The sequence below is a fragment of the Diaporthe batatas genome (assembly GCF_019321695.1).
Source record: "Diaporthe batatas strain CRI 302-4 chromosome Unknown Contig00002, whole genome shotgun sequence".
Taxonomy (NCBI): Eukaryota; Fungi; Ascomycota; class Sordariomycetes; order Diaporthales; family Diaporthaceae; genus Diaporthe; species Diaporthe batatas.
The window spans coordinates 2,841,710-2,868,997 of NW_025408549.1; the positions used below are offsets into that span (position 1 = coordinate 2,841,710).

General features: G+C 56.2%; 9 protein-coding genes across 9 annotated transcripts; 7 read left to right on the forward strand and 2 right to left on the reverse strand.

The window, feature by feature from the left end:
* The first annotated feature begins 778 nt into the window (after positions 1-778).
* Positions 779-2,828, forward strand: KVR01_001209 (translation initiation factor eIF2 subunit beta). The gene is made up of 5 exons (XM_044789200.1): positions 779-1,512; positions 1,583-1,799; positions 1,871-2,012; positions 2,156-2,219; positions 2,283-2,828. Exons 1-5 carry the CDS (start codon positions 1,477-1,479, stop codon positions 2,736-2,738), a joined length of 915 nt encoding a protein of 304 aa, XP_044649164.1. The 5' UTR covers positions 779-1,476; the 3' UTR covers positions 2,739-2,828.
* A 158-nt stretch (positions 2,829-2,986) lies between these two features.
* Positions 2,987-4,745, forward strand: KVR01_001831 (uncharacterized protein; the record flags this gene model as incomplete). Its single annotated transcript, XM_044784978.1, has 6 exons — positions 2,987-3,069; positions 3,115-3,280; positions 3,504-3,872; positions 3,983-4,017; positions 4,095-4,196; positions 4,279-4,745. 6 exons carry the CDS (start codon positions 2,987-2,989, stop codon positions 4,355-4,357), a joined length of 834 nt encoding a protein of 277 aa, XP_044649786.1. The 3' UTR covers positions 4,358-4,745.
* A 282-nt stretch (positions 4,746-5,027) lies between these two features.
* On the forward strand, positions 5,028-6,929 carry KVR01_001184 (uncharacterized protein; the record flags this gene model as incomplete). Its single annotated transcript, XM_044784238.1, has 4 exons — positions 5,028-5,185; positions 5,560-5,642; positions 5,739-6,427; positions 6,498-6,929. The coding sequence occupies 4 exons, from the start codon at positions 5,028-5,030 to the stop codon at positions 6,927-6,929; spliced, it is 1,362 nt and encodes a 453-aa protein (XP_044649139.1).
* Positions 6,930-7,086: 157 nt separating this feature from the next.
* KVR01_001226 (uncharacterized protein) lies at positions 7,087-8,459 on the forward strand. The gene has a single exon (XM_044789605.1). The coding sequence runs from the start codon at positions 7,189-7,191 to the stop codon at positions 8,380-8,382; it is 1,194 nt and encodes a 397-aa protein (XP_044649181.1). The 5' UTR covers positions 7,087-7,188; the 3' UTR covers positions 8,383-8,459.
* A 3,922-nt stretch (positions 8,460-12,381) lies between these two features.
* On the forward strand, positions 12,382-16,086 carry KVR01_001728 (uncharacterized protein). Its single transcript, XM_044785443.1, has 2 exons — positions 12,382-12,836; positions 12,963-16,086. Exons 1-2 carry the CDS (start codon positions 12,673-12,675, stop codon positions 13,975-13,977), a joined length of 1,179 nt encoding a protein of 392 aa, XP_044649683.1. The 5' UTR covers positions 12,382-12,672; the 3' UTR covers positions 13,978-16,086.
* KVR01_001251 (serine/threonine protein kinase BUD32) lies at positions 14,596-15,549 on the reverse strand (the record flags this gene model as incomplete). Its single annotated transcript, XM_044785125.1, has 1 exon — positions 14,596-15,549. One exon carries the CDS (start codon positions 15,547-15,549, stop codon positions 14,596-14,598), a length of 954 nt encoding a protein of 317 aa, XP_044649206.1.
* A 1,062-nt stretch (positions 16,087-17,148) lies between the features above and the next one.
* Positions 17,149-17,943, forward strand: KVR01_001973 (uncharacterized protein; the record flags this gene model as incomplete). Its single annotated transcript, XM_044785338.1, has 1 exon — positions 17,149-17,943. The coding sequence occupies one exon, from the start codon at positions 17,149-17,151 to the stop codon at positions 17,941-17,943; it is 795 nt and encodes a 264-aa protein (XP_044649928.1).
* An 853-nt stretch (positions 17,944-18,796) lies between these two features.
* On the reverse strand, positions 18,797-19,576 carry KVR01_001722 (uncharacterized protein; the record flags this gene model as incomplete). Its single annotated transcript, XM_044793423.1, has 2 exons — positions 18,797-18,837; positions 18,913-19,576. 2 exons carry the CDS (start codon positions 19,574-19,576, stop codon positions 18,797-18,799), a joined length of 705 nt encoding a protein of 234 aa, XP_044649677.1.
* Positions 19,577-20,574: 998 nt separating this feature from the next.
* On the forward strand, positions 20,575-22,220 carry KVR01_001178 (uncharacterized protein). The gene has a single exon (XM_044782890.1). The coding sequence runs from the start codon at positions 21,425-21,427 to the stop codon at positions 22,121-22,123; it is 699 nt and encodes a 232-aa protein (XP_044649133.1). The 5' UTR covers positions 20,575-21,424; the 3' UTR covers positions 22,124-22,220.
* The last annotated feature ends 5,068 nt before the right edge of the window (positions 22,221-27,288 follow it).

Sequence of the window (27,288 nt, forward strand, 5' to 3'; positions counted from 1 at the left end):
GGTTCGTGCCCCGGTAGGTTTTCTTCGGTGCAGATGCGACGACTCTGTGCTCCTTGGCCAGGTGCGATATTAGGTACAGGAATTGCGGTCGTTGGGAATCGCAAGGGCTGGATCCAAGTAGTGCTTGGCTGTGAGCATGCGGCTGTTCGTCGTCCACGAACTACGTCCGATCCCGTCTTGGTTGTCCCGTCACCAATCCCGGGCAGGCAGGTGCCGAGGTCGGGTAAGAATGCTAGCGGCCTGACAGGCTCCCTGGCCGTCTGGCTGGGCACTAGGGTGCTGTTTCAGCATCCCGCCCGTCCAGTAGGGGAATCTCGAGAGCCTTCTCAGCAGGTCAGCTGACTGCCTGAGCGCTGTGCCTACACTGCCTGGGTTCCTCACGATTCAGGACTGGGAGTCACTCTCGAGGTGCTTGTTGGGCGGGACATTATTTCGTCATTGCGAGGAACGGTTCGTTCTACAGTAGACAGACAAGCTTACTGTACCCCGAACTCCATCAACCGACCTACTCTCACTCATAGCAATCTGGGTGCCCCTCCTCACTCATCGGCATTTGACTCATCGAATACTCGCCTCTGCACACACCCACAAAAACATCACAACAAGGGCACACCCACGCCCGCCCGATGCACCAGGCTGCCTGCCTGTCAACCGACAAAAAAAGAGATACCAGCACATCCTACTATTACGATTTGATCGAATAGCTCTACCTGCCAGCTAGCCAAGCCCGACAGTCAGTCACAACAGATCGAGAGGCACGATTGTGAAAGCTGCAGAAGATTGGAAAAATGGCGAGCGAGGTACGTTCCGATAGCTATTCCGCATAGCGGGCGAGAGAACGGCGGCTTCCCCTCCCTTTGCCTGCACCTTCTGCCTAGGCTTTGCTTGCACTGCATAACTGCTCGAGTCGAGGCAGCTTTTCCCGAGCCCACCACGTCTTGTTCCTCGCGGGGAAGAAGCTCAGACTCTGCCTCTGGCTCAAAGCTCAAAGCTCTCTCTCTGGCTCAGGCACTTCGACAAAGAGGAGTGCACGAGAGTGCCCACCCACACTAGCCACTTGCATCGCAGCAAATAGCAGCGAAGCTGGCCCCTACTAGAGGCTCCCCCTGCTCCAGGCCAGACCAGACAGACTCCAGCTCCGGGTAGCCCTGGCCACCCCTGCCCAGTCGCTTGCCTAGCCCCGCCAAAAAAAGCAGGCCGTTGCGGTTGACTCACTCCACACATCATCAACACCTGTCGTCTTTCACCCGACTACCCTACCCTTTGACTGCGTCTTTGCAGCACAAACTGGTCGCCCTTGTCCTCTCCCTGCCTCTTATCGTCAACGAGCCAGACTCGAATCGAAAATCTCCACCCGTTCCCGTACTAAACATCCGCCTGCAGGACCAGCCCCCCTCGCGAAGAGGATCGCGTACTAAATCCGTCGCATTCACCGAAGAGAAACTCGTCGTCAGTGCCGACGGCAGCGTTGAAATCATGGCTACTCCAAACGAGGAGAAGGACACCGCCTTGGTAAGTCGCAATGCTCCCTTCCCAGGAGCCCAGGGGTTCTCAGAAAGCTGTTTGCTGACAACCTGCACAGTCTCACAGTCCGTCTACCGAGCCACTATCAGAAGCCCTCGCGTCGACTAATCCCTCCGCAGCTACCGCCCCCGCCGAGACCGAGACCCCTCCCCCCGAGGCTGGTGACGATGGTCTTGACCTCGGTCTGATGAAGAAGAAGAAGAAGAAGGTCAAGATCGCCGACGACGCAGAGCCCGCTGCAGATGACGCTGCTGGTGAAGGCGAGGCCGCGCTTGGTAAACAAATCACCGTCGCATGCGACATCGTTTGGAAAGGTCGACGACATGGCTAACATGATTGGGAACAGACCTGGGAATCAAGAAGAAGAAGAAGAAGAAGGCGGCCCCCAAGGATGGCGATGACGACTTCGCGGCCAAGCTTGCTGCCCTGGACCTCGACAAGGAGAGTGGCGAGGCTGCCGGCGAAGAGCAAGCCCAGGAGGGTGACATGTAAGTGTTTCCTCGCAGCACCGTCTCGGCTCTATGGCCCCGCACCGTACCCTCAGCTTGTTTGTATCCAACCTGGTGAATGAGAGCGACAGTTGGTGGGATCATGTCCAGCGACGCGTCACTAACGACTTTGGCCCATGTAGGAAGCAAGGAACCGGTATCTGGACCCACGATGAGACAGCGCCGATCAAATACGACCTCCTCCTGGTATGTGAAGACTCTTGACCTCGTTGCCCATGGACGTCACGTGTTGACTAACGCGTGTCGCAGAGCCGATTCTTCAGCCTTCTCTCCGAGAAGAACCCCGACCACGCCACCGGAGCTGCCAAGAGCTACAAGATCCCACCGCCCCAGTGCATGCGTGAAGGCAACAAGAAGACCATCTTCGCCAACCTTCCAGAGATCTGCAAGCGCATGAAGCGGTCCGAGGAGCACGTCACCACATTCCTGTTCGCCGAACTGGGCACGAGCGGCTCTACCGCTGGTACCGGAGGTCTGGTCATCAAGGGTCGTTTCCAGGCGAAGCAGCTGGAGAACGTGCTGCGGAAGTACATCATCGAGTACGTGTCGTGCAAGACGTGCCGGTCGCCCGACACGGAGCTGAGCAAGGGAGAGAACCGTCTGTCATTCGTCACCTGCAACTCGTGTGGATCCAGGCGGTCCGTTGCTGCCATCAAGACTGGTTTCTCTGCCCAGATCGGCAAGAGAAGGAAGATGCGGGCGTAGTTTGGTCATTTGCTCGCTGGCTGTACACTTTTCTCAGATGCTACATAGAGGCCATGAAGTAATGCCGACAAAATTTTACGTCTCTTTGAACCTTTAGTGGTCACACTGATTATTCCCACATTGGCGCTTTCATGCATGACATGTTGTGGTCTTATTCCGTCTCCTGGTAAGGCCATTGTACCCCTCGCACTCTGCCCCCTGGCACAAGGGCATAAGCCGGCCCCTGCCAGAGCAGTGGCTGCCTATGTATGGAGTTGGTGGTCGTTGTTGCGGCTCAGAGCCGCCCGTCTTGGGCACAGGGAAGCAGGGGTTTGCCTGCCGCAACACCCCAGCAATAAACTTATATGACGGCATGTGCAATACCCTTTTTTGATAGCTCCCGTGTGGGTGAGAGCTTCACTCGTTTTCACGGTGCATCAACTGGGCATCCGGTCGAACTTTTCACAGCCAACATGCTGACCTCACGCTTCAGGGTCGCGAGCCAATTGCGCCGGTCAGTGGTGGCGAGGAGTATCACCACGCTGTCCAATAACCCAGACATTGTAGGTTCCATGCTTGCCTGCAGTCTCACACTCTCCTCGCTCATCCATGGCGATGTTAAGCACCATTTTCCCAAGACATAGATCTCACAATTCGATCAAGATTGTTTTCAACATCTTATGCTCTTTTTCTTCACATCATGCAGAGGCGACGCATCAATCATCCACCCAATCCGCCCCACGAAATATTATAATTAAGAAGGATAAGCTAACCCACCCGACCCAGAAAGTCTTCCCCAACCCCGGGGCGTCGCCCTCCTCCCCCTCCTACCTGCTGACCTACCTGTCGACGGAGCCGCCCAGCCCAAACCTGGCCGTCGGGACGACGACGGAGCTCCCGCCGACGCCGCGCTCGTTCCGCGAGAACGGCCGCTTCCTGGGCATCCTGAACGAGGTCCTCGCCGCCCACGCGCACCTCGACCAGGACCTGCGCGCCGCGGCGCAGGCGTTTGCCAGCCCCGGCGGTGTCAACCTGGGCGGCGGGATGATGAGGGGCAAGGGGAAGCGGAGGGGCGGGTCGGACGGCGCCGGGGGCGCGAGCGACCAGGGGGGCGCCGGGGGTGGGGGCGCTGGGGGCTGGGTGCACCTGAGTGATGTGAGTTTCTTGTCACGGCCTCGCTTCTGTTGTTTTTGCTGGCCTTGTGCTCTCCTCGCGCCTTTGGGTCATATTCTGGTGATTTTGCTGACGCTATTATTGGTGGACAGAGGAGAAACCCGCCAGACTTTGGTAGGATAGCATGGTGAGTTGAGCTCGCTCTAAATCATATGCTTCGCCTGCTTTAAGCAAAGAAGCGGGCTGGCTGACTGTTTTGACAAGGCCTGAGGACATATTTGGCAGTATCCAGGTCGACAGCAAGGGGAATATCGAGGGCAACTTCCAGACAAGTGGGACCTACAGGATAGTGACAAACGAGGGGATGTGAGTTGAACTTAATCCAATATTTCCGTATTGCCATTATCTGGCCAGAGATAATCGCTGACCAGGGTCTCAACTTTCACAGACTGGGCCTGAGCCCCTTCTTGACTGAGAAGCTTGTTGCAAGGTTACGGGAGGAGGAAGCGAAGGAGCGAGCATCATGAGGGCAGGCTGGTCGTGTTATTGGATTGGAGCTCTTCTTCAGGCCCAGCACGAGATCAACTCTGTGTCTGCCAGGACAGTCTACCCCCAATTTTTACGAGTACGAGTGTGATATTTGTATGAGTACGAAGTCAGTGGGGTATTACCAAGACTGCGAAACATTCACTGAGACCGAGCATGGGATATTACCGCCCTAATAAGGATGTAGAATTATGGTCATGCCTCTGCGAGGAGGAATAAGATGAAGGAGAGCTGCGGGCCTCCCACTCTAACCAAAGGACCCGGACACTGTCATCTTGGAGTCACTGTCATGACTTGGAAGTCAGTATTCACCAAAACGGAGGCACGCAGTCTCTGAGCACTCACTGCCACCCTCATCTTGCAGAGTCCGAGGCTCGCATGCAATGGAAATGCTTATCGAGCTCTGCTGCTGGATGGTGGCCGTCTCATTCTTGAGCTGGGGCATAAGACTGTGCTAATCCCCAATCAACTGCTTCAACCTCACAATTGGAGACCGGCGCAAGGGTTTGTGCAATAAACCCCGCAGCAGGGTGCCATTGGTTTTACAGCCAGGTGAGACACGGCATAAATACACAAGGTGCTGTCCCGTCAGATTGATAGACGTATCCCTCTTGTCTGCTTATGCTCTTTTCTGAATGCTATCGGTCAAACATGTCTTCCAAACTCGGTATATCGTCATCAAAAGCTGATGAAAGCAGCCGTGTCAAGCAAAATGCCCCAGTCGAGGTTGCAAACACCACCGCGGTGTATGAGAAATACGGCAACCAGTATGACGAGCTAGATATGGACCGCATGGGCAAGTTACAGGAGTTGAGAGTGAGTATGCTGACCCTGGAAGACGCGAGTGTGATATGAAAGATTTTGACAAATGTCGAGTAGCGGAACTTCAAATTCGTGACCATTTTCGGCTATGCTGTAATTCTTGGATCCAGTTGGGAATTTGCCTTGATGTTCATTACCTCCCATCATACCTAGGTATTGCATGAGCAACACGTACTGAGCTACATACAGCATCATCGGGATATCGCTTAGCAATGGAGGAACAGCCGGTGGAATCTGGATGTTCCTGACCGTTTGCTTCGGCATGTTTTTCGTCATGCTCTCGATGGCGGAGCTGGCATCAATGTAAGCATACAGACGCGGACCCTTCTAGTAGTATCGGGCTGTCAACTTATTGAACAAGGGCACCCACCACCGGTGGCCAGTATCACTGGGTCTCTGAGATGGCGCCAAAACAACACCAGAAATTTCTCAGCTATCTCGTTGGTACGTCCCCTTTTGCATCCGACCACGATAACAGAGCTGATGCAAAAGGACCAGGTTGGATGTGTGTGATCGGGTGGCAAGCCGCTATGGCTACAGTTGCTCTTGCTACTACACAACAGCTTCAGGGACTGATAAAATTGAATATGCCGTCGTATATGGCTCAAGGATGGCACGGCACCCTCTTCAGCATTGCCATGACGCTATTCGCCATCATATTGAACACCGTCTTCGTCAACCAGCTTCCTGTCATTGAAATCATCGGCTTGGTACTTCACATCTCTGCATTCGTGGCCTTTGTCGTCGTTTTGTGGGCCATGGGGCCATATTCTGACCCGAAGACGGTCTGGACCAGATTTGAAGACAACAGTGGGTGGGGAAACACCGGCCTTTCGACTCTTGTTGGTATCCTTGGACCTATCGTAACGCTTATCGGTTCGGACTCATCCTGTCACTTGGCCGAGGAGCTGAGAGATGCAGCTTGGGTGCTCCCGCGGTCTATGGTCGCCACGGCTCTGGTCAACTACGCTCTGGGCTTTGTAATGACTGTCACCGTCATGTCCAAACTTGGGGATGACGTATCTGCGGTCCTTTCAACAAGTCTTGGACAGCCGTGGATTCAAGTGCTGTACAACGCGACAGGGTCAAAGGCTGGGACATCAGTCCTAGCCGCAGTGGTCTGGATCTTGACACTTTTCTGCTGTGTCAACCAGGTCACCACCACATCACGCCAGCTCTTCGCATTTGCCCGCGATAGGGGACTTCCCTTCTCGCCGTTCTTAGCCTACGTAAGATGCACATTTTGGCTATTCTCATCGGTGGCTAAGTACTTATGACTGACCATGAACATTTGAACAGGTTCGGCCGGGCTGGGATGTCCCCGTGAATGCAGTTCTCGTAACGCTACTCTGCACAATTCTACTCTCACTCATCATCATTGGATCGACAATCGCATTCAATGTCATCACGTCCCTCGGTCAAATAGGGCTAGTCTCTTCGTACATAATTGTCATCGCCTGTGTGTTTGCGAAACGGATCAAAGGCGAACCACTCCTGCCTTCTCGATTTAGTCTGGGCAAATTTGGATTTCTAGTCAACGGCTTGGCTCTCTCGTTTCTAGGGATGGCTTTTGTCTTTTTGTTCTTTCCGGCGGCACCAGACCCGACTCCAGCTGGTATGAACTGGAGTTGTCTTCTCTTTGGTGTCATCCTTGGGTTTTCGCTGATTTATTATTGGATTTGGGGACGACACGTCTATGTTGGGCCGGTAGAATACATCAAACACCGATAGTAGCGAGCTTACAAACTAGATGCTTGGGTTTGGCGTCTTATTAGTCAAGTCCGTCGTCATTGACCACCTGGGCAGTCTAACATTACACTGCATATGCTCCCGCGCGCCTCGGCTTCGGCCGCGGCGCGGCTCGCATCCCCAACCGACTTTGGCAATTAATCAGCCCTGGCCCAGTGATACGCTCTTGCCTGGCATATATATGCACCCCTATTCCGGTGTTATTCGCCATACTCGCTGAAAACCTCCATCAGTATACACCATGTCGACTCAACGCCCAATTCTCATCTCCGGCGCGGGCCTTGCCTCGCTCCTCCTTGCCCAGTCCCTCCGCCGCAGCGCCATCCCTTTCCGCGTCTACGAGCGCGATGCATCTCTTAAATTCCGCGGCCAAGGGTACAGGCTGCGTCTTTCGGACGAGGGCCTAGATGCTATTGAGTCCGTGCTGGGCCCCGAGGACTTCGCACGCTTCTACGACAAGTGCGGCAAGACGGGGGGTGCTGGACTCACCGGTCTCGATGCCGTCACTGGAGAGCCAGCAGAGAGCATGCTGGGCGGGAACAGACAAGAGCTCACAAGCCGGGACAGCAAGACGGTGGGCATCGCAAGAGGGGAGATGCGCCAGCTGTTCTTTGAAGGGCTGGAGGACCACGTTGAGTTTCAGCGCCAGGTCACGGCATATGAGCTGGTCGACGGGGGTGTCCGAGCGGTGTTTTCGGACGGGACCAAGTCGGAAGTGGGCGAGATGCTGGTTGGCGGGGAGGGTATCAAGTCCAGGGTGGCGAAGCAAGTCTCGGGTGGCCGACTAGTGGTCTACGATACCGGCGCAAGAGGGATTCACGGCCAGGCACCAACGGGCGCCTTCAAGGGTCTGGACGAGGGCGTCTACATGATTACAGACCACTCGAAAGGGAAGGACTCGAGGGTCCGCATAATCACAAACGTGCGCCCGAACGACGCTGACAACCCCGACGTCGAGTACGGCTGGACCATGGCGGGGCCCCCAGGTCTGATCAAGGCACCCAACGATGACTACAGCATCGTGGGAGATACGGCAGCAGACCTGGCCAAGAAGCTCACAGAGAACTGGCACGAGAAATTCCGACCGTTGTTTGAGCAGATGAACACCAAGGAGGCCGCGTTCTGGAAGATCACCTGCTCGACACCTTCGGGGGTTCCAGAGTGGCCCAATGAGCCTCGAGTGACGGTCATTGGAGACGCGGCACACTCGATGACACCCGCCGGTGGCATTGGGGCCAATACTGCCGTACAAGACTCGCTGCTGCTCGGCCGTTTACTGAGGGAGGCAAATGGGTGGAAGGAGGGTATCACCGCTGAATATGAGAAGCGGATGCGGGTATATGGGAGTGCGGCTGTTGCAAAGAGCTACGGGCTTGCTACAGAGGGCTTTCAGGTTAAGATCGTGGAAGGAGAGACCCCAACACTGTCGGCGTGATAACATGAACTTGCTAGATGGTGCAAATGAGGTTTTTCGTTGTGGCTAGTTATAACTTGATTGATGGAGAGGCAGGGCGAATCGTATACAGAATTCAGATCTCTACAATCGGTCTACAATTGCCCCTGCTGGTGAGTTGAACACTGGCAGTTTCCAATGTTGATCCAAAGCTTCGAGCAACGCAAAGATGCAAATCACCACAAATCAACAAGTCAACACATGCGAATACATAAGTACATACTGGCGCGATGATTTCAGAATACAGTTACCATATGAGTTACTCTCACATCGCTAAGAATATCTATATTCAGGAGTTCAGGGCACTAAAAATCGTCCATCGGAATTGTGTCTGCGCCTCGTTATATCTCTCCATCTTTCCCGCTCATGGAAATGGAGACCTCCCCGTGGACTTCGTTCAAGTACACCTTTGATGATTCTAACCCATTTACTTTCAGCCTAGCCTGGAACTCGTTGTCACCAGCCTTTGTCGCGTATTTCAGGTACCCCAAAACATCTCCCGTGGCAACTTGAGCCACAGCGCTCCAGCTAGCGCCCAATCTCGAAGAAGTTGTGTTCCGAAGGAAGAGTGAGACACAATAAGCCACGAGGCTACAGTGTAATGCGACAGTGAGCATAACCACTACAAACCCAGCACGGCCAACAGGAACTTGGGAAGGTTTGAAGAAGGCCAATTCAGCTTGTGTCCACTTGTCAAACTGGCTCATTTGATCATAGTACGCCGTGCTACTTAGTAGAGTGATCATGGTTTGGAGAGCAAAGGCAATTGAGCCGTTCGTTCTGAGAATCTCTTGAATGAGCCATTTCTGTGACAGTCAGAGTCAGTCATCGAAGAGTCAGACAGAGAACGGATTTGTCCATGATTAAATCATAACAGGGAACAATGTGGCTAAACGGGTTCATCACATGCATATCTTATGATCCATTACCCCTTAGGTGGCGTCAAAGCTACAGGTGAAATAGAGCTGGTACATAGATGAACATTATAGATCCAAGGAACGTGCTTACATGCATGACGTCTATTTCAACACAATCAGTGCATCCCCCCTGCGAGCTCAAGACACCGGTCCTCATTTGTGAAGTTGTTGAGCCCAGGTCTGTGGCTGAGCGGAGAAGCCAGGACAAGGCAGTGTACTCCGTATAGTTTTCTTGTGGCACGGCCTGCCACGACTGCTTTTCGAGCTCTAATATGCCACGCCTGTCTGGAGTTAGGCTTGGATCCTGGCCCATAGCGTAACGGAGTTCTGTAAAGTTGTAAGTGGATGTTTCTCGGTCGAAAACTGGCTCTAAGCGCGACTCTGTCCTATTCGATTTGCTCGAGATGTGAACATCGATGTCAGCGAAATCGAATGCCGCATAGCATAGTGAAGCGCTAAAGCTGAAGTTGATTGTGTTGTAAAAGTAGGACACTTCCAGCCATTCGCCTCTCTCGCTGAAGCCTGGGGGTAACATCTCACTAGAACGATTCATGTTGAGGGTAGTAGGGGCCGCATTGGTGCTGTTGAGCAAGAGGTACGGTTTGGCGTAGACAGAAGCTTCTTCCATCTGAGACTGGTCAAAGAATTCACTGACCAAGCCACCCAAACTATTATCACCATACTCATTTTGCCAGAGCTGGCAGATTGTGATCTGCCATTCGTGACTCAAACCTGCACCAATATCCCACCAGCTGAGGAAACAGTAAAAGTCAGTCGATCGATCGTCGTGGAGACCAACAGCTTCAGAGCTTCCAGCGCTGTTGCTGTGACCAAAAGTGGCATTTGCAAGTCGCGGTGTGTTCCTCGTCGGCTCCAGCAATCCTTGGAATTTCACCCCCTCCTGGTCGAAAGCCGGTGTCATATTCTTGAATCGTGGCACTTGACAGCTAACTCTGGCGTCTAGTACCGTTGCCTTGCCCTTGTATGATTCCAAGTTCTCTCGGTCTTGCGCTGTACGGAAAGGTAGGAACGCTCGTAGGGTGACACCTGTATCGCTGACGCCATTCGCCCTATAGGGAGGCTCCGTGTACTCTGCAAATGATGCATACTGTGAAATCTTTTTGGTCCATGCTCCGGTGGATCGTTTAATGAAGTGAACGGAGCGAACGACAGATCCGTTTTCCCAGTCAGTGTAATGTAGATTATAAGGCAACTTGATCGTAGAGACGAGACCGACAGTCGACCTTATAGATACGTAGGCAAGTAGCATTAGCACAAGAAACTGGCCAAGGCACCAGAGTGTAGCGGCTGAAAACACAAGAAGGGATATTCTGGAGTGGCGAGCGCCTCGGTGCCGTGCGCGGGTAAGGTACTGCCAGGCCATGACAAAGGCCCCTGTGCTCGATGCTGTAGCGCGCATGACGCTCACAGAGGCGACATCACCAATCACCACATATCTGGACTCCAACGCTAGTGATGCAATGGTGGCGGTCGCAACGCCGAGCTGAAGCATCATAACTTGCTGAATAGCCCCGACGCAGATAGAGATGGCCTTGGACAACCAATTCCTAGCTGTGATTCCCCTCCACGCTGGGATGCCGGGATTGCCGAACCAGAGGAAGGCCAGGGTGCCGACTGCTGCACACAAGATGATTGCGCCGGCAACGAGGATGACTATGGCGAATGTGCCAAGTTTGTCTTTCCAGGAGCATGCTTTGGGAGGCACAGGCTTTTGTGTGTATTGACCTGGCTCATCAGAATTGTATCTGTCGGATGACGATGTGGAAGACTTCGATGTGTGCGCGGACTGAGTCTGCATCGTGGTTTCATGCTCCGGGCTAAGCATTTGGTCTTGAAGGGCAGAAGTTTGCTGAAGCAGCGGCTGCTCTTGTGGTGACCGACGCCCCGTCGAGCCGTCTTGTTCGTTGCGGGATAGACCAAGGGTACCATCCGATGCGCCGTCTTCGGGGAGTCTTTTATTTGTTTCCCTGCCTCGAGGACGAGTCCTGGCAGCCGAAGGTGAAGGAAGAACACGGTGGAGCATAGGGCTGTCTCCAAAGGTTCCAAGGTTGGTAGACTGCTCGGTGTCATTTTGACGTTCCTCGGGACTCACTGACAGTGGTGAACGGATAACTCAAACCTGAAATTCTGACCAGCAATGATGAGCTCGGGGTCATTTTGAGCGCCGCAATGCGCAGGCTGTGTTATCATTTCTTATGTAGCCCCTTTAGAACGTTGTACGACACAGTTTCATTCCTTCAGATCCAGGTCTGAGGCTGGGCTAACAACAGCCCCCAATGTTACAATGCAAACTTGGAATGGTACTTGGCCTGGTGTTGCACATGTGGTATACTAGAGGGCGAAGCATAAGATGTTTAAAACACCGGTGCACAAGTGGAGGCCAAAACTGACAGCTCCCACCTGGGCACTGCAACACCACCTTTCAACTGGCTCGTCGACACTGTTAGTATCCGAATACCCCTTCCACTGCCCCCCTGACAAGCTGCTCTCTGAGCTTGGTTTACCTCGTGAAATCAGCTTTGGAAGACTTTGCACAACTGTTAGAGACGGGGATTGCATGTCAGCTGGGTCATAGAAGACCCTCCAATAACCTCGTTTGTCAGCCAGCCATGAGCTTGTACATGGACTTTGAGAGTCCTCTTTCGTGAGAGCCCAAGGCAATTCACATTCTGCGGTCCACGATGGCAGAGGCACGGATTTGTACGACGGTAATAAGGGCTGGAATGGGGCGGCAGCACGCGATGCCCAACTATCTCGTCCTCAATACTCGGTTGTCCTCAACCTGCACGTCTAGTCATGAGTGGTCCCCCCTACGCGGGGTTGCAGTTGGCGCGTGATGAACATCGTCCCACGCCGAGTGGGAGTTGGGACGTGGGGTTCCCCCGTACAGACGCACTTGCCGCCTGCAGCGCGGGGTGTAGAGTCAAGTAGATGTGTTTACAAGGGTAAGGGCAAGATTGACTTGGTAGACTATAGTAGGGCTGCTGACCATTACTGAATATGCGAACTAAGTAAGTCTGGTAACATAGAGGCGGGCTATTTAGTTTATAGTCTCGCCGTCCGCCCTGCCCGTGTGTGCCTACGTGCAGTGTTGGTGTCAAGGGCGCGTCTTCTCGTCACAATTCCAACATCCTGTCAGATTGATTACAATTCATCACAAGCTTGATTGACTCGAACCACGGTCACAAATAGTCTGCTGCCGTGCACTGTCGCATATCACCTCCCGCATTACTAATCCAGAACGCAATTTAGCCACAAGGGCCCAGCAGTCCCTTCACCGGACCCCTCCGCAGGGCCCGTTCTCGCCCCTCAGGTTCCGAAGGGGACCCCCACCATGCCACGACCCAGGCCAACCTCGACCCGAAGTTTCTTTGAAAGGCTTAACAAGCTCGTCCAAGCATTGATTGACCTCGCACTCCCCAGGAAGCATAGACAGACACCACAGCCGCCCCCGACAGACCACAGTACCATGGCAAAACAGCTGGTGCTCTCCACTGGGTAAGACGGAACCTTCCACTGCCGTCCGCAGGAGACGTCATCGATTTGATTGTGTTGTGTTACACTGCCCAGACAAAGCGCAGGCGCAGGCCCAGCCAGAGACACATGCTAATTTTGGCATCGCAGTAACATCGTATCCGGCGGGCCCTCCATCATCCGCAAGCCGGGCGCATACCGCTCCAACCTCGAGCTCACAAACTCGCTGCGCAGCAACTTCCTCGCCGCCAAGCAGGAGCACGCATCAGCAACACCCACCGGCACCACCAATGGCCACGCCAACGGCACCGCAGCGAACGGCACCGCCGACCACGCCGCAGTAGACACACCACAACAACCCGCAGCAACAACAGCCGACAACACCACCACAAGAAAACCCACCCCGCTGCCCTCGTGGGCGTCACAGGACCCCTCGGACGGGACAATCTACATCCCCCGCATAGACTGGTCGCCCGACGTGACGGGCCTGCAGGAGGACCCCTCGCAGTACGACATCACGGTCAAGATCTTCTACCTGCCCACGTCGCCGTCGGACGCCGCGTCGCGGGCCGCCCACACGCGGCGGGCGCTGTCGCTGGTCCTGCGGGAGCTGGGCGTGTCCTCGGTGTCGCTGCTGATCGCCTCCTTCCCGGGCATGTCGTTCGAGGGCGACTGCGAGTGGGAGGCCGACAAGCTCAACGCCTCGCAGGGCGACGACGGCTCCGAGCTGGCCACCTGGGCCGGCGCCCTCGAGCCCCTGCACGACGAGGGCCTCGCCCGCCAGCTGGGCATCGCCGAGTTCGGCAGCGAGAAGCTGGGCCGCTTCCTCGCCGGCGCCCGCGTCAAGCCCGCCGTCGACCAGATCAACATCCGCAACTGCTGCAACGTGCCCCCGCCGCTCGTCAGCCTCGCCCGCGCCGAGGGCATCGAGCTCTTCGTGCACAGCGACTGCACCGACGTCCTCCCCAAGGGCACCCTGCGCGAGCTGCTGGGCCACGGCGTCCGGGGCGCCGCCGTCCTGGCCGACCCGGCCGAGGGGGTCCACGAGGGTCTGAGCGGGGACCTGACGCCCCAGTGGGTTGTGAAGTATACGGCTGTGGTGAGGGACCGTGGCGTTATCGAGAACAAGGGTTATTTCGCCGGCGCTGGGCTCGTCGAGGAGTAGCGACTGGAGTATGGGTATGAGCATGAGTCAGATAAAGCGGTGGTTCGTTTGGGGGACTCGAGGCATGGAGAAGCTTGCTGGGTTTGAAGGCCCCTCCTCCCCTGACCCTCGCGGGTGGCATTATCAGCAACAGACGGGTGCGATGCTCCGATGCTCGTCATGGTCGCCTCATGCTCCACGATGCAACGAGGCACGATTTTGTGAATACGGCGATAGAAGGCGCAAGGGAAGACATATATAAATCACATGCTTTCAGCGACTTGTCAGGTCAAGCAATAAGAGTCCCGCCCGAGGGGCTTTGTCTCTTCTGTCTCTTGGGCTCGAATGTACATGTCTTGCTTGGAGGCCAGCAACCTCCCACCGAAGGGGCCCTGCGCGGTAAGTTGGCAGTCGAGACTCTTGATACATTCCATTCCACGCGTTCCTGGTCTTTGACGTGGTCGTGGGCGTTCTAGCCCTGCCTGGCAAGAGGAGGGGGGACTCGCCCAGCTTCGGCCGACGGTGCTTTTCGTAAAACGTCGGCGCATAGTGCAGGCTCAAGTCCATATTTCTTTTGAGCGACTGGGTGCGCAAGGTGATTCGGATCACCGGGCGACGACCCAAGGCATCAACACCCCATCACCCCAGCATGCTCCGCTTCCGCCCGCGCATCCGCACGTCCTCCAGCTTCCTCAGCACGGGCTTTGACCCCTTGAAGGCCCCCGCGTAGCCAGCGAGGACCTCGCCGAACAGCTTCTCGGTGCGCGGGTGGGTGCTGAGGAACGCGCGCTCCAGCACGTACAGGTCGACGGCGCGGTCCTCCTCGCTCGTGCTCTGGCTCGCGAGGCCAAAGTCGATGATGACGATCTGGCCGTCCAGTATGGGGCCCTCCTCCTCCTCCTCCTCCTCCTCACCGGCCTGGCCCGCGTCCGCGCCGGCAGCGGGCGACTGCGCCGGCCGCAGCATCATGTTGCTCGTGGTCAGGTCGCCGTGGACGATGCCGGCGGCATGCAGGGCGCCGACGGCGGCGCCGACGCGCCTCATGAGCGCGACCAGGTCCGAGTTGCCGGCCCCGTCCAGCACGCCGGCCTCGGTCTTGTCGGCCAGCCAGGCGTTGACGCGGGCGCGCACGGGCTGGCCGCGGACCCACTCGATCATCATGCAGCCGGCGGCCTCGTCGACGCTGTAGACGGCGGGGACGGGGACGGCCTCGCGGCGGGCCTTTGCGAGGATGCGGGCCTCGGCCAGGATGCGCTGGCGGGTCAGGCGGGCGTCGAGGATGGGGTGGCGGTAGGGCTTCGAGGGGCGGTGCTTGAGGGCGCAGGGCAGCGAGGGCGTCAGGTAGGAGGTCTTGTACAGCAGGCCCTCGGCGCCCTGGGTGATGAGCTCGGGCGGGCTCGAGGTGCGGTGCGTGAGGACGCGCGGGAGCGAGATCGGGGTCTGCCCCGCCATGGTGGTGGGCGTGGCGGGCGTGGTTCTGGCCGGGCTGGAGGGCTGCTGGGGGTGGGTTCCTGAGTGCGAGACCTTTTGCCGTTTGGCCTGGGGTTCGACGACGGCGGGGGTGGGAGCGGGAGGGTTGGGCGAGGATGTCATGGGCGAGTGGTTGGGCCTCGGGACTGGCTGGTGGGGTCTTGGTTGTTGTGCCTGCTTGGGAGGAAAAGTGCATGTGTATGACATGAGCTTACAGTTAGGTAGGTCTACAGCTACGACTACACTTTCCCCCACCCCACCTTGAGAATGAGGGGCAGAAAAGTTCTGGAAGATCTGCCTGAAGAGCAGGGCAGGGTTCCAGGGTTGCTTGCAGCTGCCCGCACTCCAGCCCGACAGGCATGACAGCACCTCGGCTTCCCTGCAGCACAGCATTGAGCTGAATTTAAGCATACGATAGCATTCCTTGACGGGCTTTACCACAGTACCACAGTATTAGGGGCCATCACTGGTGAGGCTCAACCTCCATGGGCCGGCCCGAGGGGAACTATGCTAAGGTCTAAATATTATCTGATAGACTGATAGTTAATGGAAACCCGTGGGATGATGGATATCAGCATTAGCTATGGCAGACAGACTATTATTATTGACACCCCTCTGACTTATAAGCGGCGGGGCCATGTTCTTTCTGCTCCTAAATACTAGAAGGGAAAAGGATAGGTTGATTAAAACATGTGTGTCCAGTATGCTGTAGATATATGTGTGTATATAAACATATATACATACTCAAGTATCTATCTATCTACCTATCTACGTCTTGAACCCACGCCTCGTCCAACCAGGCATGTGCTAATGCAGCAGGCCAGGAGGACCTGTTGTACAGCAGCAGATCGGTACAACCAGCCGCCTGGTGGACTGTGGACTCTCCCTGTCTCACCACCCCGCCACCCTGCCATCTCATCTCACCTGTCAGTGGGCCGACGCTCCGATGGCGATGCGAACCGTGCCGAGGGAGAAGTCGAGGGAGACGCTCGGTGCAACGGGTTCTGCAGGCCCCCACTCAGCTAACTCGACCAATTTGACAGCAGGCCACGCGACAGTGGGGCCAGCGATCGACCTCTGTCTTTTCTTTTCTCTCTGGGTGCACCATGTATGTACGTGCATACATATCCGTCCGTGGCTGGGACCAGCTGAAGAAAAATCGAGGCCGGACGGGCCGGCAAGAAACCTGACCCAGGACAGCCAGACGCCGAAGCCCCCGTGCCTTGCAGCAGGATCGTGCTACCGGGCTTCCTGGGCCATTGTAGGCATAGTCCAGCAGACCAATGCAACGACGGGCGGTACCTGCCTTGCCAACCTGCCTGCCTTGCCTTGACTCCTCGTCATCCATCACCCCGCCGCTGTCATTTCTCTGCACTATCACTCCCACCGGGTCTTCTTCCCCTGCCAACCGAACCGTACTTGCTCTGCTAGCTGGGCGGCTTCACGTGGGGTTCTGCTCCTCTTCTCCACACCAGTTGACCCAGACAGACTCTCTCTGTTCTCCTCCACGCCCACTTCCATATATACACATATACATACCAGCGTGTTCAATCTCTCGTACATGCCGCCCACGAGCCATCCTGCACCTGCGACTGCAACTCCACCTGCACCACGCTCCTGAGGGCCACTGCCTGGGGACAGGCCATGCGCCTACGCCGACGTTGCTCCCGCTCCTAGCAGCAGCAGCAGCAGCAGCAGCAGCAGCAGCAGCAGCAGCAAACCATGGCGTCGCTCGCCTCGGTCCCCAGCTCCGTCACCAACCAGTGGACCTTTGTCCTGGCCCTGACCGCCCTCTTCCTCAGCGCCGTCGTCGTCCTGCAGATCCTCTCCCAGTACACCAGGGGCTACATCGTCGCCCCCGCCGAGGTCGTCAACTTTGTCGACGCCGCCGACTCGTCCGTCCAGGAGAACGAGAGCTATGACCGCGACGTCTCCCGCGTCCAGCGCCTCGACGACAAGCTGAGGCTGGGCCGCCTGCTGCGCGAGATCCAGAGGGGCGGCGACGACCTGCGCGAGGAGCTCAACTCCATGCTCATGGCCGAGCCCGCCGCCGCCGACGGCATGAGCCACCTGAGCGACCTGAGGCTCAAGGCCACCGCCCGCCTGCTGTGGGCCTCCAAGCGCAAGGGGCTCGAGGACAAGGTCCGCCGCCTCGACATGCTGCGCATGCGCTTCCTCGTCGTCTACATGGGCATCGTCGCCAACTCGGGCACCGCCCAGGCCAAGCCGCCCGACAAGAAGCGGCCCGCCACCAACTCCGAGAAGATGGGCAACCGCATCCTCGAGGAGGAGTTTGCCGCCCGCCCACAGCTGCCCCGCGCCGTCACAGAGGGCATCAAGAAGAAGCCCATGCTCCGCCGCCTCAGCCAGCAGGCCATGGGCCACAGCGACACCGTCAACCCGGGCCATCAGGTGGGCTGGGGCAACGTCATGAGGGAGCTGCAGCTGTCGCCGCTGCTGCACAAGCGCCACGCCAGCGTCGAGAAGGCCATGTCATCGCCTGGCTCCCCATCATGACAGGGCCGGCACTTTTTTTTTTCTAACGAAGATTCGGAAGCACCAACGAAATTGAAACTGGGAACAGGGCTCGGGGAAAGGGGTGGGAAACACGACAAAACACACACACGAGGCAAATTGCGAGGGATGACGGGTTCGGGATTTATTCTTTTACGACTATTATGACTTTACGTTCTTCGCTGTGGGCCGCGACTAAACACCGCCGCATCCGCCGCTCACGACACAGACATTTTTACGAAAACCCCATCATCCCCGCCACACAACAAACACCGTTACTGCCGTCTCTGGCAGAAGTGCACGCACGACATCACACAGCAAGTGATGATGGACTGGATGTGCATTATCAGCATTTTATTGGGCTAGAGTGTTTCAACGGGCCACTGCATTGTACCACGACATGCTGTTTAATCTCGAGATGATCACTGCACCTCAGGAGTTCGATACCCCCTTCCCCACACAAAGCATGTGAATGGCGACAGGTGTCCGATCATGTACTTTTAATACCTCCATTTTCCGCACCCGTGGCTCCAGGAGCTGCTTCGGTGCTAGGGTAATCACAGGGGAATACATTGTCATGATCTCAAATCGTTTGTGTGTGTGTTCCGCGTGATGACAGGCCGTTATGTTTTCAGCAACCAAGTAGTGCACGTCAGCAGCGTAATGAGGCCGGTGCTGCCTCGCCCATGCGCTGTGAAAGCCCCGACGTAGGGATTCTGGGCCTCATATCCAGATTTTCGGGGTCCCAGGTTTACTCGTTACATCGAGCCATGGTCGTAGCCGATGCTTTGACGTGGCACCGACTCACAACTACAGCCTTCCGCACACCCTCCCCCCTCATATCACACACGGGCAGCTAGTGAGCAGCATCAGGCCCGGCCCCGTTCTTCTCCCCAACTGCACCGCCGGGTCAGTAAATATGAGTAAATCCAAGACCAAGAGTCACAGCAAGCAAGAGACCGAGCAACTCACCATCGAGGGCCACCAGGAAGCGGCTGACACAGTTGTAACAGGCCACGGTAGACACGATCTCAACCACCTCCCGCTCCGAGAACAGCGACCGGGCGACCTCGAAGGTGGCCTCGGCGACCTCGACGTTGCGCGTCATCTCGTCGGCGACGCACAGCACGGCCCACTGCCTCTCGCTCATGCCGGCCTCGGGCGCCGCTGGGTCGCCGAGGGCGCCGGCCCGCGTCTTGACGAGCTCCATGGCCTCGTCGCTGACGCCCGCGGCGGACGCCAGGGGCGCGTGGTGCATCCACTCGTACCAGGCGCGGTTGACGGAGGCGACGCGGCAGATGGCCAGCTCGCGCAGGTCCGGGCCCAGCAGGGTCCGCGTGCGCACGGCGCCCAGGAACGAGTTCCAGCCGTCGGCGACGGGCGGGGAGTGCAGGAGGGCCAGGTCCAGGGCCGTCAGGGGGCGCGGGGCGCGGCGGGCCTTGATGCGGTCCACGACGGCCTGGTCCTCTGGGGAGGAGGTCGGCGGGGGGTCCGGGACGTAGGGGAGGCGCATCCTGGGGGCTGGGGTGAGGCTCAGGTGGCGGGGGGTTGGTGGTGGTGGTTGCGTCCTCGTGCTGCTGGCCTTGGTGCGTAGGATGTTGCGGATGAGTGCTGTCCTACTCTGGGCGATGAGCATATCAGGATGAGGCTGAGAAAGAGGTTCGTGAGCGATATCAAAGAGAGTGTGTGTGGTTTTGGGCGGTGAAATAGTCAACACCTCGGTTCGGCCTGCGGTTCCGGTCCCAGCCGGCCGGTCTCGGGAGGTGGATTGGTGGATGCCCGGGACAGCTACCCCGCGAAAACGCTCTGCCGGCACATCAGCGCGGCCACGGCCGGGAAAACTCAACGCTTGTTGTGCATCGGTGACGGGCTGCCCTGGCTGCCCGTCTCGTTAGGGGCTAGCTAATCTGCACGTCAAGAAATGCATGTAGGTCGATCATCAAAGTTCCATTTTAGGCCGGGTGCATCTTGAAATATGCTGAGCACAGCACAGTACCTGCAGGCTGCAAGCTGCAGACTGATCATTTCCATTCAACCTTGTTGTCTGTTTGCTCCTTTAGATCCGACCCACCACAGCACCTCTGCAAAGTTGCAAGGACGACGAGGGAGGGGCTGGGTCTCACCACCGGTTTGTCCGGCAGACAGTGAAACAGAAACGTGCCCACACTTCTCGCGTTCATCTCATGGGCCCGGACATCCGACGACATCTTGGCCCCTGCTCGAAACGCACCGACGGTCCGGCACACCAGAATGGCGAACCCCCCGCCAGACAGATCTCTTGTGTTCCGCACAAGCCCTATACTCGCCTCGGTGCTCTATATCACAATGCCACTGCCGACTGTCACTACCTGCGTCACTGGAATCGACACTGGGAGGGCATGAAATCTTCTGGCACCTCAGCCGCCGGGGACCTCGGCAACCATCCTCACTTCGGTCTGGCTCATGAAGCCGAGTTTATGCCTGCCGACCTAGGCGCAGCTACGCACACAGCCTTGCCTGGGATAGAAACAAGCCGCTGGCACGATTAGGTCGCAGAGGCGCGGAAACTCTTGGTGCAAGGTGATGAAGTGACTGACTGACCTCACTGGTGTTTGCTTTTGTCTTCGTCTCCCACACAAGACGCGAGGAGCATGACGGTGGCCTGCAGGATAAGCTGCAGAATGACCTACAGAAGGGCAGCGAGGCCCGTCTCAGGGATATATCCGGGAGCCCGGGTCTGGATGACTGGTTCAGGGGGTGGCCAAGCAGGTCCGCCCCGTTGGAGAGTCAGGAATCCGACGGTCTGAATACTCACTGTACGGTGTATGCACGCCAAAGTACGGATGACCACCAGGTCGACGGCGGGCAGAGGACCAGAGTCTCTTTCAACGGTGGGCAGCCAAGTGGCCAATCAACTAACACCATCGGCCCTGCCCAAGTGGGGGCTCTCAAAGCAGGCTGTGCCTGTGCGAGGAAGACCCTTGACATGCGGTCCACGTCGTGGCCCAACTGTGGCATGAGCTGCTGGGCCTGTGAGCCTGCTGAGAAGGCATTGACGACCAAGACGTCACCCCCCTCGCCTTCCATCATCATACCTTCCAAAATGACTGCCGCCCAGGGCCCTAGTCCCGGCGGGCCACGTCAACTTGCGCCCGGCCCAAGACTTGCCTCGAGGTTCCTCCCAGCGACTCAGCCGCATGCACGTCTTCTGTTCTGCTTCTCGGCTCTGCGGGCACACACATAGCATACTTTCTCAACTTCCTTGAAACTCAGGACCTTTTTCGCTCGCAGGGATTTTCACTCTCTCACATAATCCTTCATCCTGCTGTTGCGGTGCACAGTCGTCGTTCGCTCATCCCTCCTCATCCGGGGTCAGCGTGCAGAGATCAATTATCAACAGCATTAACAACCAGTCCCGCCCGCGATAGATTCACTGCACGGTCTGTGTTCGTTCCTGCGTTTTGTCCCCCCATTCAACCCTCTTTGTCTGGGCGGCCACTCGACGATGGACACAACCAACGGCCAGAACAACAATGGGACAACCATCAACAACAGCCCCTCCGGCAGCAGCAGCAAGCCACCCCCCTGGGTCTGGGTCCTCGTCGCCCTCGCCTCGGCCCTGACGCTCGGAATCCTGCTGTACGGCGGCTTGATATGCATTAGGAATCGGCGGTCCAAGAGGCACCAGCTAGGGGATGGCCCAGCCGACGACAACAACGTCGCCACGAGGGGAGGTGGCCCGTCATCACCACGCAGACCATGGGACCGACGCCGCCGCCGCAGCCGCTCACAACCAGGGGCGTCGCGCTGGCCCTGGGCCCACCCGTCCCAGCGGGCGTCGACGCAGTCGTCCGAGGGCCTCAACGAGCTCGGCGAGGCGCCGCCGCCGTACAACGAGGACGACCTTGAGCCGTGCCTCAACGTGAGCATGGTCGAGGTCAACACGGGGCTGGGGCTCGGAGGGGGCCCGTCGAGGGTGGCGTCGCGGCAGGACCGCGGGTCGCGGTTGGACATGGACTTGGAGTCACAGCAGCACGAGGTTCACCCTCAGCCGCCGACGTATGATTTTGCTGTCAACCTGGGGACTTCTGAGACTGCCACGGCTGCTTCTTCTTCTTCATCTTCATCCTCCTCGACTGTGCAGCCCCCGCCGCCGGCGATAGTGGTTTCGGAAGACAGGAGTACAAGGGTGGAACAAGATTGAATTGATGGATCTCCTGGACGGCGCGGCTGCTTCTGACATTGCTGGCATCACATGGGATGCCTCGGCGTTTGGCTTTGGGACCCTTTCTTCGGACCTGTTCTTTTATACACTTAGGACACTGGCTGGTGGGGGTTTATAGATACCCGACATGAATATGAGGCATCGACACTGGGTCATTTCCCATACTCGCATCCAGTCGAGCAACAAGCATCGTTATTAGTGCACGTGTCGGACCTCAACAACCAGATCAAAGATTTTTATGAAGACAGTCAACTCGCAGGCACCTAAACTTTCACAAGTTGGTTCTTTTACGTAAGTATCACTTCTCCCCCTGGTTTTACTCTACCTAGGTACTTTACATGGACGATCCGATGGATTCGCCCTTCTGGAAGTGTCACCCTTTCATCAAGACCACCGATCTTCCTACATGGAGAAAGGGGGGGATGTGGGAGAGATACTATTCTCCAATTTTCGCTGCCCCGGTCATGTTCCTGGTGACTTCCGTGTCCGCCTTAAAGGACCCGTGTTGAAGCACCGGCGACGTCAACCACACCACTGCCTGCAGCGACGCCCAGCTCCGGGATCTATTCGGAACACCGAAACCTCCGCCGGATGCTGTATTGATGACCACGTCCCTTCGCTTGTGGACCTGGGTAATCTAACTGATAAATGTCGTTAATGTCCCGGGCGGCACAGGTCATGCGGGCGGCCCTTCTTGTGGCCCTTCAGGGAGCGACGCGGGTCGAACTCGACATCTCCCCAGAGCGACTCGTCGGTTTGGGTCGCGCGCGACGGCATCTGCAGCATGTCAACTTTTTTTGTGGGCACGCAGCCCCCTAGCTGCGTATCTTCCGTGACCTCGCGCGCCCATGCCGCGGTAGCACCTCCTGATGAGCGGAAAGCATCAGAGAGCACTGGCATTTCTCCTTTAGGGAGACCATATCGATCGTCTTGGTTGCGCCGTCGTCGGTACACGTGCGGGCGTCGACCTCATTCCTGATTTGGCCTAACATGCCCCGGTGGGCGTGAAAATGTAGCAGCGTCCAGAATACGGACGACACCGTGTTGACGAGCAGCGGGAGGCGCGCTTGGTCCTCGGGCGGGAGATCCGTTCTCTCACCTCGACGCTCGTGGCGGTTCCATGCGTACGCGGAAACCTTGTCTGCGCCGCCGCCGGCCGCCTTGCAATCAATCCATCTCGAACGCGCGGACGGTCTTCCCGTGGCTTGCGTGTGGTGATGGAGGGGGATGATCCCCACAACAAAGATCTGCACCAGCCCGCCCTCGGAATACCACAACGTATCACGGATCTCTGTACCGCCGGAGGCGTTTCGCGGGCCCATGAGCTGCGCCGCGGGCCGTGGCCAACTAGTAGTGTCAGGTTGTCGCGCTGCCACCCGAACAAGAGCCAGAGTGTTTCTTGACTTGGTGGATGAGCTCAGGTTGGGTGAGAATGTGCATTTTCTGTCCAGGAAGAGAGACTGTCAAAATTGGCCCATTGATCTGATTCTCGTTCCCGCCGAGATGTCAGCTACTATTGTTATCCGGCAGGTGGAACAGGCGGCACGCACTTCAGCTCGGTGTAGTAGTTGAGACGGCTCCGCAAAAGTTCGCGGTCCCACGGCATGGCCATTGAGCGTGACTGACGCCAGCGCCAGCGGCAGCTTCGTGTGGATCGTGGCCAAACATAGTGCGGGCGGCGAGGTAGGTTACAGTGGCAGCGACGGGGACGACGAAGCCACAAATGGCGGAAGCATTAAAGGGGGGCGACGTGGCTGGCGGAACACCTGAAGAGAAAGAAACGGTCTTGAGCGTTCACCACTGTATGAACGCGCCATATATTTCCTCGTACGTAAACGGAATAGAAGCGAAACCAGCAGTCACTCCCTTTTGGAAGCTTCAACCCTTCAGAACATCAAAGAAATATGTTCCAAAGAAACCAAGTGAAGAGCGGAGGACGTTATCCTTCCAAGCTTTTTCTTTGTGCCCCGTCTGTGTTCCTGTGACTCCTGTGACTGCATTCAAGGCCGTGTGTCGAAGCATTGCCCCCCTCAAGTCCTTCCTTGATCCTCGATGCTGAATTGTGCTCACCGAGGCCCAGCGCGCCATCAGATCCAAAGTTCAGTGACCTTGACATTTTGACGATGACCCCTACCGCCCGGAGTGGGTTGGCGGGTCGATGTCGATATGGGCAACGCCCTCTAGGGAGGAATCGGACAGTGCAGCATTGTTGAGGCCAGCTCGTGCTTTTGGTGCGTGGTGCGTCAGTACGTCTCGCTGTTAGGTTATCGTGTGGCCGAACATACCCGCAGGGGAAGCTTCAACGACACCGACGGCCAGGAAAGGGAGGAGAATGAGCTGAGTGAATCGCATTGTGAGTTTGTGTGAATGTGTAAGTGCGAGTGCGATTTAATACTATTCAAAATTGGTATCCGGCCTTGTGGGGGGACCACCACGCCGCTCCAAAACTGGGAGGGTCGATGGTAAGATTTATATGTCTTTAGTATTAAAGTAATCACGTCATGGAGTATGTGGACCATGTGCATTACAATCACAAACTTTGAACTATGCTCGGATACAACGTAGTACTTCCAATGCATGGATGCTTTCAAGACACAGGGTTAGTGCAACGTATAGATTTGCTGACAAGTGTGGGGCACCAAAGACGAGGCCTCTAGAAATAATTAAATATACCTTTGAGCTCCTCAGCTACGAGCGGCGAGTCTTCCCTTACAGGTACTAGTCCAACCGAGGAATTTACAACGTGTTCGTGTTCGTGTCAGAAGGGGGCTCGCGCAGGCTCACTATTGAACTATCCTGGCAGAGCTTGAGCTCGAAACTCACCCCGACAGCCCGAGCCCGTGAAGTTCCGTTCCAGGTATCGATCTTCGGATAATTGTTTCCCCTCTATTCCTTATCAATTGATGATACGTCCGAGGCCATACACGGCGCTTTTATACAGTGGGTCTTCGAATAAACTTCAAGATAATGTTTACCAAGTTCTGGTGAATTTCCACATGCGGGATACTTTTTAGCAGATCCTCAGAACAGAGGCTCTCAACTTGAACCGAGATCTACAGGTTGAATGACTATAGGCTCCTTATAACATCCAGCACCCTGGAGGTTGAGCTCCCCATGCCCTGAAACAGGGCGCTGGTCCGAGATTCCGTGTACATACGCTTTTGTAGCAAGTATTCCCGAAGCCGACAGAAACTCAGCAAGCTACTAGCCTGCCATCCGACCGAGCCTGAAGGGGGGGATTTCTGGCAACAACGAGGCGAGTTGGTGATAGGCGACACAACAGAATAGGCTTGGTTTCAGCAATACTAGTATGTATGGACAGGCTTGGCATTGATCCCCAGTCTTTGAGATGGACCAGTTCACCAACTTCATCTAAAACTTAAACAAACACGTGCTTCGGAAAGAGTCTCGTCCCATTCTGCAAGGGGTTAACGTGTTCTGTATTCTGCCAAGACTTTTATCTAGATTCATATCTAAAGGAAGGTCCCTTTGATAAGTACTTAGGCGTGTAAATTAAATGTATTAGGGTTCAGCGGTTCCAGCTAGAGTTCACCATTGAAAGCTAAATGTGCCATGCGAAGTATGTGGATGATGGTTCTGTGCCATGATAGGTGGTTTCATTCTCAATCCGTATATATCCCGAGGGTGTACAGTCCATTTACACAGTGGTAAAAGCTCAGGTAAAGAAAAGAAGAGAGACAAGAAACTCAATGCCAACAATAGTGTAAAAAGACTCTGCGGGCACGTGGCCTCAGCCTCCAGGAGCTCATGCCGCACAGACAAGGTTATGAAGCATCATAGTTCCCAGCAATTCTAGTCCCGATGTCCAAAATAGAATTCGTCAGTACTAACCCACGTTCATCCTCTTCCCACACCATACTCAACGGCCTCGGTTAGATCCTTGACTTCAGCAGCTGCTATATATGCGGCCTTTATTCACGCAAACCGCATCTCAGCGCAGCCGAATCAAGTATTTCCGGCTAGGGACAAAATTATCTGTAGGTTTATACAGGTGGGCTGGAAAAGAATGCCCTGCTCGATATAATACTTCGACTCTGGGAGCAAGCCCACAGCCACGTACGCAGCACAGAGACGTTGGGGATGCCCTCAATCAGTCGTAATGAAACACGCAGTCAAACTTTCCTTTCCCTCGAGTCTTCATGCGGCAGCAGCAGCTGTGGCTGTAGCCATCCCACTCAGTCTGATCTATTTCGGCAAGCAATAACATGCTATACGCAATGACAGCATTGACACCTACCGATGTCTTCCGAAACAATTTTCGTCCAAGATCCTGCCAACCGATCCACTGCTCATCCACATCGAGGAGTTCGTCACGCCTTTCGAGGCAGAGTATTTGATTTCACTAGCTTGAGTATCATTCTCGTCGGCTATATGAGCCTGGGCAGATCAGGTGATCATCTGACCCAAGCACCAGAGAATTCGAGACGTCAAACATAGGCCTATCGGAAAATTTCACCAAGACCACCATCCGCCGCTCACAGTCTGCAGTGCTGCCATACGTGCTCGACCACAACGTCTCCGATCCAGTAACACAGTGTATCTTAGAACGAGCCTCGGCATTCCAAGGCCATGTGCCCCTCATCCACACGGAGCCCCTGCAGCTCGCCAGGTACCGCGCTGGGGAGTACTACAGGGCGCACTACGACGCGTGGAAAGAAGATGACCCTGCGGCTCAGAGAAACATGCCAGTGGAGGCGAGCTTCTTCGTGACGCTGCGATCCAAGGGCCTGCTCGGCAGCGCTGGGGCACGCCCGAGTGCGGGTACAAGTTTCCCGCGGCTGAGGATGAGGATTGCCCACGACAGGCTATGCGAGGTTGTTGAATGTGGTGAGGGGTGGGAAGGAATTGTGGCAAAGCTTCCCAGGGTTGTTTCGTTCAGTGCTCTGTTCTGGGTAAATCTCATGGAAGACGGATTGGTGCATCCGGGCTCACTTCTAAGTTCATCGGGGGTTGGAGTTGCCTCAAGGAGAAGTGGAGAAGATTGGGATGAATATTTGGACTTGGAACAGGCCGTACCTATGTAGGTTAGAGTGATCAATGCAGAGAAAGCTATCATTGGCGAAACTGTCGTTGGTCTGGGCTGTAGATCGAGAACTGCTTGAGAGGAACAGGGAGACGCCCGG